General features: G+C 38.8%; 1 protein-coding gene across 3 annotated transcripts in view; it reads left to right on the top strand.

Moving 5' to 3' along the window:
- FGD4 (FYVE, RhoGEF and PH domain containing 4) overlaps window positions 1–13,732 on the top strand; it is a 162,723-nt gene that overhangs the window by 110,830 nt on the left and 38,161 nt on the right. For all 3 annotated transcript variants that reach the window (XM_008073739.2, XM_008073740.2, XM_008073741.2), the window contains exons 5-7: window positions 2,955–3,044; window positions 5,711–5,856; window positions 6,654–6,810. In XM_008073739.2, coding sequence (XP_008071930.1) covers window positions 2,955–3,044; window positions 5,711–5,856; window positions 6,654–6,810 — 393 coding nt within the window. The remainder of the gene's footprint in view (window positions 1–2,954; window positions 3,045–5,710; window positions 5,857–6,653; window positions 6,811–13,732) is intronic.

Genomic DNA, 13,732 nt, shown 5'->3' with positions numbered 1-13,732 from the left:
TCCAAGTAGCCGGAACTACAGGCATGTGCTACCACTCCCGGATAATTTTTGATTTTTTGTAGAGATGAGGTCTTGCCAAGTGCCCAGGTGGGTCTCAAACCCACGGGCTCAGACAATCCTCTCACCTTGGCCTCCCAAAGTGCTGGGATTACAGACTGAGCCACTGAGCCCGGCCCACATACCTAACTATTGCTGGACGTTTATTACTTCTTTGACATGCTGTCAACATAAGACCAAACTTATTTTTTCTGAGAAACCTCTACCCTTCCATCAATTTCCAACCTGGTAATAGTGCCACCCCCTTCCAGTTATCTGATTTTGGAATCTTGAGTTACTTTAAACTTAATTCTCAACCAAGGTATGCAGACAGCTATGATGTCTTCAGCACCTATCCCTTAAGTTATCATCACTGTCACCCTGTTTTGCTCATTTTATCTTAAGCCCAAGCCACTCAGTCATTTCTTAATAACTTTATTCAAATATATATATATATTTGGCTATGACTCACCTTGTATATTGCCATATGTGGAATCTTTCTAAAACTTTCCTTTGTATACATAATCCTACTTCCAATAGAAAGAAAAGCATTTGGTAGGCTTCCTCTCATTGACAGGATATTTACCATTCAGTGTTATTCAAACCTACTAATATTACCAGACTATTTACCATTCAGTGTTATTCAAACCTACTCACTGTAGCTGTACAGGAACCTTTCCCTCCAAACACACCAATTAGATGCGTGTTTGGTCATTATGCAGACATGCTCCTGGCCATCCCCAAACCTTTCTTCTTTCTATCCTCTTTGCCTGGCATATGCTCTTGCTGTATCTCTCTAAGTGTCTAAGATATACTTTCCTTTTGACAGCTGGATTTCCATTCCTTGTCCACAGAGCCTTCAGCTATTCAGAACTTTGGGGCTTGGTCCTATTAGAAGACATTTTCTATTTCATATATAAATCTTTACCTTGAGAAATTTCTATCTAGTACTTTGCTGAAGTATCTTTTACTGTAGGATACTATAAAGTATAATAGAATTGAGGACATGCTCTAGAAGCAAAGTAGACCAAAGAATACTCTAAGCCAGTGTCTAATTTGTGTATAAAAGCCACATTTGAAACTGTATAAATGCTATGAAGTTCTAGGAATGCTGAACACACAGGAGATCTACTGTTTTGCCTGCAATATCTGTTCTAATGTGGACAGCAAACATGTTACATATTACAGCAGCATTGAAATGAGGTCTTTTTATGTGAAGTAAAGTCTTTAGGTAAATAAGACAACAGTAGTTAAATAATTTGTGACCTCAGAAGTTGAAATAAGAACTATGTAGTTACCAAATCCCACAATTAATCAAGGTTTCAATTTGTGTTAATAAATTGTGTGTATCCAGCCTCCCCATTTCTTAATGGTATCCAGATTTGGTTAGTGTATGTACCCCACTACTATGTAGCTATTTCTTCTGGGGAAACTGACTTTATTTCCATATCAAAAGGGAGTGGTGCTTGAATAGTGAGAGAATCCAAGTACACAGTGATTGGTTCAGGAGCCAATAAGACAGGAGGATATACACACAGAGGGCTTTGGCAATAGCAGGCTGACTATTCTTCAGGCCGACCCATGGGAAGAGATCTCTCTTTGGGGCTCCATGAGAATGAGAGTACATGTAGACTTCAGTGCTCTGAGCTGCCATCCCATAACCACAAGAATGAAGCCAATAAACTTCATTATTGTTTAGACCAGGCTAAGAGTTATTTATGTATTTGGGGCCAAAAGCATCTTGATCGATATATGATACATGTGCAGTATATTCCATGGAATTAAACAACTTGAGTGATTTTTAAGCATTTACTGTTTATAAGGAGAAAGAGATAAAAGCTCAGTACTTAGTGAACGAACAATGTGACTTTCAAACTTATAATAAGTAAACACAAATGCATAGTAAATACATAAGAAACCTATTAACATTTCAGTGTAAGATATATTACTCTTTTCATATTCATGAGAAATATTCCCGTGCATCAGTCTTATAAGCCCTTGGTTTTGTTTTGCATTTTTAAGCCAGATCTATTGGAACATAATTTACAAATAGTAAAATGTGCCCTTCTTGGTGTATACTAAAGAAATAATAAGTGGGATTTAATTCAAAATAATATAGACAGAGAAGTAAGAAGGATCATGGATAAAACAAAAGTTGATAATTGTTGAATCTCGGTGGTAGATACATAATTGAAATTCTTTATAATTATTTATTTATTTATTTTTGAATTGGAGTCTCACCCTGTCACTTAGGTTGAAGTCCAGTGGCATGCTCATGGCTACCACAACCTCGACCTCCTGGGCTCAGGCGATCTTTCTGCCTCACCCTTCCAAGTAGCTAGAACTATAGGTGGGCATTACCACTAATTGCTCAGCTAATTTTTTTTTTAAATTTAGAGACAGTCTCGCCAAGTTGCCCAGACTCATCTCGAGCCCCTGAACTCAGGCAATCCTCTCATCTCTGACTCCCAAAGTACTGGGATTACAGGCGTGAGCTATTATGCTGGGCAACAATTACTTTTCAATGCATCAAGCTGTGTGCTTAGAACCAATAATTAGACAAGATGTCTGGGAGAATAATGAAATCATTTCCAAAGAACAATCTGAGAAAGGTATGGAAAAATGAAAGTTTAGTTCTAGGAACTGAAAAGGACCCAAAGGTGTTTGAGGGAAAGGGTAGATGATAGTGTTAACTGCTACAGAGGTCAAAGAGGAAACTGTAGTTTGAATCTAGCAGATTGCCCATTTCCAGTTTTGTTCATTGTTAGTTGGGCGTTCCTTGATGACCGAGAAGAGTTCGTACCTGAGAAACTTGAGAAAACCGTTTGGACCAAATCATTTGAAGAGATATTTTTTTACTTGAAAAATACTTTCTATGGTTTCTTTTCTAATTTGTGAATATTTGTTCAATTTTTTAGGAGACTGATGAGCAAAAACTTCACAAAATAGCCAATGAACTTTTGCTTACAGAAAGAGCTTATGTCAACCGACTCGACCTCTTAGATCAGGTAACTTTTTTTTTTTCAGAATTATTTTGTTCTGGCATTATACATCATTTTAACTTAGCAATTAAAGTGTTTTGGAAACTACTCGAAAGGCTTGACCATTTTTGGCTAATGGAAGCTACTTGCTTAAGCACTTTCAGCTTCATCAGTGAATTCGCTAGGTACAAACGTGCTGATTCACAAAGAGTATGAGTCATCTGTATGAGTCACAGAATGTCTTTATCTCTATCCTGGAACCTTAAACACTAGTCTGTTTCTTGACCTTTGATTGTAATCCTGGGGGCCATGTTACCATTACACTCTAAGATACTGGTGTTTTTAATACTAACATTAATATATCATTAATTTTATTTGTCTCATTTGCTGTTTAGCACCGAGTGAGTGGTCTTAGCTGGTGAATAATAGGCCAGATGGGATTTTGAGAGTATATTTGTTCAACCTTGAATGAAACATTTAACATAGCATGGTAGAATAAAGTTGCCCAGTCAACATTTGTTTAATATGTGATTCTGTGACATTTTATCAATGTAGAACTTTGAGTATCTTTTCAAATGACACTCAAATATTTGCAAAATTTAAGAACATGTAAGAATTACTTTTGAAAATTAAGATATCTGAATCCTGTTTCAGCAATAAAGAATAGGACAATTGGTAGCTTGTCTGCTAATACAGACTTCTCTTGTTAGAATAGAACGCTGACATGTCTAGGTGTTAGTTGTAAGAAGAACTATCCTACTTCTGCCACTAGAAAACTGGGATTTCCAAAGCTGGACCAGATTTTATAAATGTGGTACATATATACACAATGGAATGTTATGCAGCCATAAAGAAGGACAAACATATGGACTTTGCAGCAACTTGGATGGATTTAGAGTTGATCATACTCAGTGATCTATCACAGAAACAAAGAACAGAGTACCATATGTTCTCACCCATAATACTATAAGAAAGTGATTGACTATTGTGGGAAACTGTCAGGGGAGGGGGGTGGGATTCACAGTTGAGGGAAACTGCTAGGAGAGGGAGGGGCATACTCATCAACAAGGGTACCTGCATAATCAGCGTTTGTATACCTAACCCTGAATTGAACCCCACATCTTTATAATAAAAAAAAAAGAATAGCAGTTATGTAAAAAAATTTTTAATTTAATTTATAAATTTGAAAAAAGAAAACTGAAATTTCATGGAAACAGGCGTCCTGTGCACACATTATCGTTGGTTCCAAGAAACTACTTGCCTGCTAGGGTAAGCCTTGAGGAGCCAATTTAAGGATTGTGCTCTTTGAAATAATGAACTGGTGGCTCAAATACTCATTTTTCAAGGAATTTCACCAATAAGCCTAAATTGGATCATGTGGGGTTTTCACCTTTGAAATATCTTTTCATCCTCATGGGAATTACAGAGCTGAAACTTTTAGGTATTCCCATAGTAGAGCTATGTCTTTTCCTCTTATAGAGTTGTATAACTTGTCAGCTACTTCTTGTTGCCCTTTTAGAATTTTAGAGTCTTAATTACTACAATATCTATCTATTAGAGTCCCTAAGGACATAATTTTATGTTCTATTGCCTCACAAGAAAATGCAATAGAGGTGAATTTAGAAAATTAACAACCATCTGGACATTATGAAGGAACAGACCTCCTTCTGCCTATATTTAACAGAGTGGCAATTAAGAGGTATAGTAGCCCTGGTGGAGTGTAGCTAAGACTGCAAGTTTCGTTTTTTTGAGTTGAAGTCTCACTCTGTCACCCAGACTGGAGTGCAGTGGTTGCTTCTGGCCTCCGCAGCCTCGACCTGCTGGGCTCCGGCAATCCTTCTGCCTCAGCCTTCCAAGTAGCCGGAATTACAGGCACGAGCTACCATGCCCGGCTGATTTTTTGATTTATTGTAGAGATGAGGTCTCGCCAAGTTGCCCAGGCAGGTCCCGAACCTGCGGCTCAGGCAATCCACTCACCTCAGCTTCCCAAAGCACAGGATTATAGGCTGAGCCACTGAGCCCGGCTCATTTTTTTCTTAATTGTCTACAAGTGACCTATGTATAGGAGAAGATTTTTTCCCCACATATCAGTGTTTTAAGTTATCGTGCATTATTATTTACTGAAATGCACGTAAACATCTGAGAACAAAATATTCTTTTGTTCATTCATTGGCCCCGCCTGTTCTGTTGTGAGAACTAAATCATGATATCCCACTTTTCCAAGGAGCATATGATTTTAATAGAAAATGAAATTTGTGTCACAGACTGCAATAAAGGGCAGTATGTGGTAAGTGCCATAGCAGTCATTCAAAACATTAAGCGTGAAAAATACCACAGTTATTATGTGTAAAGTATTTTCACATCTCTTAACTCTAGCTATGGATGGGAAGGGTAAAGCCTATCAATCTCAGTTGGAAGTTTTCTGCCACAGAAAGAGTAAATTATTTGCCTTAACATTCTTACTTGGTAGAAACATAGCCTAGGTTAGAATCACAGCTTCCTAAATCTTACTTTTGATTCTTCCCAATCGAAGCATATACTCACTCCTGCATTTCAAATAATAATTGATTCCTTAAACCATGAAATTTTTCATTTTCAACAAAAAACTACTAAGAGGCTATTATATGCCTAGCACAGTGCTAGGAGGTTAACAAACACATGTGAAGTAATATCCACTTTATTCTTTTATTCAGGTATTTTATTGCAGACTATTGGAAGAAGCAAACCGAGGCTCATTTCCGGCAGAGATGGTGAATAAAATCTTTTCTAATATTTCATCAATAAATGCCTTCCATAGTAAATTCCTATTGCCAGAGCTGGAGAAACGAATGCAAGAATGGTAAGAGGCTTAGATAGCGGGTGGTATGTCTAAGGCAGTCGCATAGGATGCTGTGTTTCAGCTTTTAAATTGAAATAGAAATGCTGCACACAGACATTTAAGCTAAATTTTTACATAAAAGATCACCGATAGAAGTTATGGTACATTTTCAACTTTAGCTGAAAAGAATTTCATGTCTGCTCTCCAAACTATCCTTTGACTAGTGAATACAAGATAGCAGGGGAAATATGGAGTTTCAAGAATTCCATCACATCCCTCCTTACTATGCCTTTCCTGAACTCCCTCTTAAAAAACGGTACTTCTTAGGCTGGGCGCGGTGGCTCACGCATATAATCCCAGCACTTTGGGAGGCTGAGGTGAGAGGATTGCCTGAGCCCACAGGTTAGAGACCAGCTTGAGCAACATGGCCCCACAACAGAACAGGTGGGACTAATGAATGAACAAAAGAATTTATCATCTCTACAATAAATCAAAAAATTAGTCGGGTGTGGTGGCACGTGCCTGTATTTCCAGCTATTTGGAAGGCTGAGGTGAAAGAATTACTTGAATCCAGCAGGTTGAGGCTGTGGTGGCCATGAATGTGCCACTGCACTCTAGCCTGGGCAACAGAGTGAGATTCCCAATTCAAAAAATAAAAAATTTAAAATAAAAAAGTGCTTCTTCATTCTCTAGCAACCTCATTGCAAGGTAGATCTGAAAACACACAGGGTGTTTATAGAGCATGATTATTTCATCTAGTCCTGTTAATTCACTCATTCTATAAGAATCTTAATGATCTATTTCTATATTTGATATAGGGAAACTACCCCTAGAATTGGAGACATCCTTCAGAAATTGGCACCATTCCTTAAGATGTATGGAGAATATGTGAAAGGATTTGATAATGCAATGGAATTGGTTAAAAACATGACAGAACGTGTTCCCCAGTTCAAATTTGTGGTTGAAGAAATTCAGGTAATAGAACTATTTTGAATTAATTCTTTCCTATAAATCATATGGTCTTCTAGATCTAAAATTGAGATCTGTCTGAGTTACCTAGCTAAAATCCATTCTACTCTAAATTATGCAAAGATGATCTATGCAAAACTAAAATACATATTAAATATATGCCACATACTAAGCAGTAAATTCTCTATTTGCTTTTAAGACTAGCAGAAGTTGGTTTTATTAGGGTCTATGTAAATTTACAAAGTGAGTTCCCATTCAGATCTGTGCCTTTCTTGAATTTTTTTCAGAGGTTGAAATGTTGGAAAGTGTATAAATGAATATAAAGAATGATTGCTACAAACCCTGAGATTTTAGAAACTTTTTTTTTTTGAGTCAGGGTCTCATTCAGTTGCCCAGGCTGAAGTGCAGTGGCATGATCACAGCTTGCTACAGCCTTGACCTACTGGACTCAGGCGATACTTCCACCTCAGCTTTCTGAGTAACTGGGACTATAGGCATGCACCACCATTCCTGGCTAATTTTTTTTTATTGTTTTTGTAGAGACGAGTTCTCACTATGTTGCCCAGGCTGGTCTCAAGCTCCTGGGTTCAAGCAATCCTCTTGCCTTGGCCTCCCAAAGTGCTGGGATTACAGGCATGAGCCACCACACCCAGCCTTTTTGACACAGTTTAAATATTGAAAAGGAATTTTTTAGATCACATAAGCTCTTTGGGATCAGAATTCTGTTGCTCCTTAGCTGTCTTCTTTTGTGTTAAGTAGATATTTTTTATTGGACTATTTGATTCCTCTGATTTTTAAGCTTTTTTTTTAGTTATTTTTCTAGTGGTTGCTCTTGGGATTATAATATGCATCTTAATGTATTACAGTCTACTCTAGGTATACTAATCTTAATTCTAGTAAAATGTAGATGTTTTAATATAACCCTCTCCCCCTCTTCCATGCTGTGTGCTATTAGTGTCCTATATATATTACATTTTTATATGTTTTTAAGTCCAGCAATATAGTGCAATAATTATTGTTTTACATAAATGTGTTTTTAAAAGTTTGGGGGATCCCAGCACTTTGGGAGGCCGAGGTGAGAGGATCGCCTGAGCTCGCGGGTTCGAGACCGGCCTAGGCAACTTGGTGAGACCTCATCTCTACAATAAATCACAAAATTAGCCGGGCATGGTGGCGCATGCCTGTCATTCCAGCTACTTGGAAGGCTGAGGTGGAAGGATTGCTGGAGCCCGGCAGGTCGAGACTGCGGTGGCCGGGAGCGTGCCACCGTCCTCCAGCCTGGGTGACAGAGTGAGACTCCCACTCGCCCCCCAAAAAAAATGCTGGGCTCGGTGGCTCAGCCTGTAATCCCAGCGCTTTGGGAGACCGAGGTGAGTGGATTGCCTGAACCTGTGGGTTCGAGACCAGCCTGAGTAACTTGGCGAGACCTCATCTCTACAATAAATCAAAAAAATTAGCCAGGTATGGTAGCGTGCACCTGTAGTTCCAGCTACTTGGAAGGCTGAGGCGGAAGGATCACTGGAGCCCAGCAGGTTGAGTCTGTGGTGGCCGAGAGCGGCCACTGCACTCCAGTCTAGGCAACAGAGTGAGACTCCAACTCAAAAAAAAAAAGTTTGGGGGGCTGGGTGCATAGTGGTTCACACCTGTAAATCCAGCACTTTGGGAGCCAAATGAGATGGTTGTTTGAGCCCAGGAGTTTGAAACCAGCCTGAGCAACTTACTGAGACATTGTCTCTACAAAAAGTTCAAAGCAAAATATTAAATTATTAGCAAGGCATGGTGGCACTCTCCTGTAGTCTCAGCTACTCAGGAGGCTGAGGCAGAAGGATTACCTGAGCCCAGGAGGTTAAGGCTGTGGTGAACAATGATTGTGCCACTGCATTCCAGCCTGGGTAGCAGAGTGAGACCTCAACTCAATTAAAAAAAAAAAGAGGGATATGAGAGAGAAAATTTATCTATTTTACATTAACCCATGTATTTTGCCATTTCTGAAGTAATTTCCTTTTGGCATGCATGATCTTGTAAAGTAGGTTGGGTAGCAGTGAATTCTGTTATTCTTTGTTTATCTGTAACTACCCTTTTTTTCTTCACTTTTGAATTAAAATGAAGAATGAAATCCAGTTTTTCTGGATACAGAATTCTTGATAAATGGGGTTTCCCCCAGCACTTTGAATATATCATTCTCTGGCTTTCTGTTCTGTTTTTTTGTTTTTGTTTTTTTTTTTTGAGTTGGAGTCTCACTCTGTTGCCCAGACTAGAGTGCACCACCTCAGCCTTCCAAGTAGCTGGAACTACAGGCATGTGCTACCACGCCCGGCTGATTTTTTGATTTATTATAGAGATGAGGTCTTGCCTGCCCAGGCGGGTCTCGAACCCACGGGCTCAGGCAATCCACTCACCTCTGCCTTCCAAGGCGCGGAATTACAGGCTGAGCCACTGAGCCCAGCTGTTCTCTGTTTTTTCAAATGAGAAGTCAGCCGTTAATTGTATTGATACTTTCCTATATGTGATGAGTAATTTTTCTCTTGCTGCTTTCAAGATTTTCCTCTTTGTTTTTAGCCTTCTACTGTAGACTTTTGTGTTTGTCCTAGTTAGAATTGGTTGAGCTGCTTGCAATTGTGGATTGAGACTTTAAACAAAAATTTTTTTTGAGAAGTTTTCAGCCATTATTCAGATATTTTCTGTCTTACTCTTTTTTTTTTTCTCTCTCTCTCTCTCTCTCTGACTCCCATTACACAATACACAAATATTGGTGGGTTTTTTTTTTTTTTTTGAGATGGTGTCTCACTACGTTGCTCAGTCTGGCCTCAAACTCCTGGGCTCAAGCAAGCCTTTCATTTCAGCCTCCCAAGTATCTGGGTCTATAGGCATGTACTACCCAGCTGATGTTGGTATTCTTGGTGTTATTCCACAAGTTTCTGAAGCTATTCATGCTTCCTCTTCCTATTGTTCAGATTATACAATTTTTTTCTTTGAGTTCTCTGATTCTTCTATTTCAGCTCTGCTGTTGAAACAAATGAATCTTTCATTTCAATTATTCTCCTTTTCAACTGTAGGATTTCTATTTAGTTCTTTTTTTTTTAAATCATGTCTGTATCTTCCTGGAAAATTGCTGTTTGTGCATTCATTGTTGTCCTACTTTCCTTGAATTCTTCTAGCATTATTTTATTTCCTTTAATATATTGATAATAGCTACATTGAGGCTGGGCTTGGTGACTCAGCCTGTAATCCCAGCACTTTGGGAGGCCAAGGCGTGTAGATTACCTGAGTCCATGGATTCGAGACCAGCCCGGGCAACTTGGTGAGACCTTGTCTCTACAATAAATCAAAAATTAGCTGGGCATGGTAACACGCATCTGTAGTTCCATCTACTTGGAATACTGACGTGGAAGGATTGCCTAAACCCAACAGGTTGATGCAGGGGTGGCCATGAGTATGCCATGACACTCTAATCTGGGCAACAGAGTGAGTGAGACTCCAACTTAAAAAAAAAAAAAGCTACATCCAACATCTGAGGGTACCCAGAGACAATTTCTTTTTTTAAAATTTACATCACTTCAGTGGATACATATTTGAATCTTTCAAAATGACTGACTTGTTTCCAGTGGGAAAACCAAATTAAAAATAACTTGATCATCTTGCTTCAGCATAACTGTTCACATACCATACTCCATCCATGTAAAAGTAAATTCAGCTTTTCTGTATCAGAGATAAAACCTACTTAACAAATTCAGTGGTTTTGAATCTTTCATAAACAGCATGAAAATATGTGTTGGTGGGGATTTTCCAGGATGTGACTATATGTAGCTTTTTATTCTGTGTATTAATGCATTGAAACAAAATATTAAATTTATATGAAATATAGATATGAGAATATTCCATTCTATTCAAACCTATTAAATAATCCAAAAGTTTCATAATTCAATCTTAGAAATTCTTGGAGCTGTGAGCATATCTTATTCAGAAATGTGACCTGTACACAAACTCCCAGAAAAGTTCAGAAAAATATATGAATAGTCTTCTAATTTAAGAGTTGATTGATTTGCCAAATGATGCAGCCAGGTTTGCTTCTCTAAAAGCTTTCAATAAGGTCAGATGTACATGACAGACTCTAGCTGTATTTTCACAGGATGCTCCATATTTCTTTCTTTCTTTTTTTAAACCTAGATAATTCACCACGTGCTATAATATGTCTGTACCTTCCAAGTACTACAAGTGGAAATCTTCAGTATCAAAAAGACCTTCAAGGATTTCTAACTTAGACTCTTTTTCAGTGATAGGATGCCAGTGTTGGTAAACTATGGTCCATAATCCAATGTGGGCTGCTGTCTTGTCTGTACTGTCCATGAGCTAAAAATGATTTTGTTTTGGAATGATTAAAAATAAATATAAAGAATATTTTATGACATATAAAAATATACAGAATTTAAATTTCAGTGTCCACCAATCTAATTTTATTGGAACTTAGTGATACTCATCTCTGTGTATATTATTGATGGCTGCTCTTATGTCTACAGGAGAGTGGAGCAGTCACAGCAGAGTCTGATCCACAAAATGTCTGGCCCTTTTTAAAAATTATTTTTATTTTTGAGAAAGCAGGATTTATTGAGAGGATAGAAAAGCTCCCACAGTGGGAGGGGACCTAAAGGTGTTGTCCCACCTTTAATAAAAAGTTTGCTGATTCCTGATACAGTCCATCCCTGCTATAATGGTCTCATGAAATTATCATTTAAACTGAGTTAGAATCCAATTACAGGGAACTTTCTGCTCTTTGGACTTGAGTGTGTTTTTGTTTGCTGCTTGATTAGGCCTAGGATGCTCCATATTTCAAAGCAAGAGCAGTTCCATTTATTATTTCCCCACACCTGAACTGAGAACATGTGATCCCAGTACTCTGTTGATTTCTGCCCAAAAATCTTCCCCACACCTTCTGATACTTGGAGACAATTTCTAATGACTGCCATTTTTGTCACTGTAGAGCTTATTTTACTGTGTCTTTGAATATCTCATAATTTTCTTGCTGAATATTGTACATTTTAAGTTATTTATGGTAGCAAACCTAGAGTCTAGTTTTCCCCACTGAAAGTGGTTGTGATGACTTTGTTTCTTTGTTTAGTAACTTTAGACTAAATTTGTAAAATCTCTCCTCATGTGCAGTCACTGATATCTCCACTCAATTTTGTGTCGAATGTTTTTGTGTTTATTTATAAATCTGGCTTTAGAGATCGTCCATATGTCTTTGTAGGTTAGGAGTCAACTATTATTGGACGAAGGTGCTCAATTACTAAGAACCAAGAAGTTTCTGATGATGATGACCCTGGCTATGGGAGCACATTTAAAGATCAGAGCGTGTTCAAGTCCCCTGAGCCGTTTCCAATCTCCTGTCAACACGTGCACAGCCTCAGGGTGGACAGGAGAGTGTGCTGGCTTGGGTCTTCTCTGGCCTCTGCTGATCATTCACATAGCATGAGCCAATGAAATGACTGTCACAGTCGGGCACAGTAGCTCAAGCCTGTAATCCCAGCACTTTGGGAGGCCTAGGCAAGAGGATTGCCTGAGCCCAGGGGTTTGAGACCAGCCTGGGTAACTTGGTGAGACCTCGTCTCTACAATATATCAAAAAATTAGCCGGGCATGGTAATGCGCACCTGTGGTTCTAGTTTCTTGGAAGGCTGAGGTGGAAGGATCGCCTAAGCCCAGCAGGTTGATGGAGTGAGACTCTGACTGGAAAAAAAAAAAAAAGGCCGATCCCATCCACAGCCACAGCTTCAGGACGTCAGGCTAGCATAAGTCACCCACCTCAGAGATCTTCACTTCTACTGATGATGTTGCTGCATGTGTGTGTCGCCCACTGCTCTGAACTGAATGAGCCCTTTTCTCAGCCTCTTAGAGAAGAGCTGCCAGTCCTCACTCCTGCACCACCTTCATATTGGCTGAGCTGAGAGAGGGAGGGGAGCAGCCCAGGTTAGGATGCCACAGAGTCTCACTGCTCTTACCCTAAGTTCAACTATTTTTAAAGCACACACATTTCAGATTATTGCATGCCTTTGATTAATTTCTAAAATGCTGAAAATGGTTGCTTTGTCCATTTTACCTAGCTTTACAACTGCTTTTAATCGGAAGGATTTGCCAGTCTTCTCATTCAGCCATAGCCAGAAATCCCACATCGTCCCCTTCACTCCTTTTTTTTTTAACATTCGTGTGTGTGTGTGTGTGTGTGTGTGTGTGTGTGATTAAGCAGTCACCTATATTTCTTAACATTGGCTCCTTCTTTAATTCTCTCACCATTTCTAGCCCTTTCTGCCAATAATGAAATATGGGGAGAGCACAGGGTTTGCCTTCCACAATCTTACTCTTCACACCCCAGTGATACCCTATTTCCCCACTCTTGAACCATCTTGCCTGACAGATGGCTCCAGTGTTGTTGTGTCTAGCCGAATTCTCCATCCTTAAACTCTAGTTACAAATGGCCAAGTGCTACTTACACAGTTCTGTAACAAAACCTATATTTTCTCTTCCTATCTTTAGCACCAAAGCATTTCTTTTTTCCATTGTACTTTTGGGACCTTGCACAGAGTGGATAATAATTCTGATATGTATTGAGTGTATTAGAGGATGCCATTATTCTCTCATGTATCAGAGTTTGAAAACTGAGCTTTAATATTTGATTGGTTACTTTCTTCACTCTCTGTATGTGTTCATTTGCCTGTTCTTAGCATAGTGTTTGTTGCATAGGAAATGCTCACTAAATGATGGTAATGATGGTGGTGATTATTGTTGTTTTATCAAACTCTAAATTCTATCTCTGTAGTGTCTGTTTTCTCTGTATTTTGAGAAAATGACATGGGTTGTGAAGAGAGTGGTAGCCTGGGAATCAACTAACCTAGTTTAAGACTAGGGTCTGTTACTTATAGTTAGTTAACCCTAGA

The sequence above is a fragment of the Carlito syrichta genome, unplaced genomic scaffold (genome assembly GCF_000164805.1).
Source record: "Carlito syrichta isolate Samal-C Ts95f unplaced genomic scaffold, Tarsius_syrichta-2.0.1 Scaffold316039, whole genome shotgun sequence".
NCBI lineage: Eukaryota > Metazoa > Chordata > Mammalia > Primates > Tarsiidae > Carlito > Carlito syrichta.
Note: the sequence above shows the minus strand (reverse complement) of the source record. Positions and strands in the feature narration are given on the sequence as shown.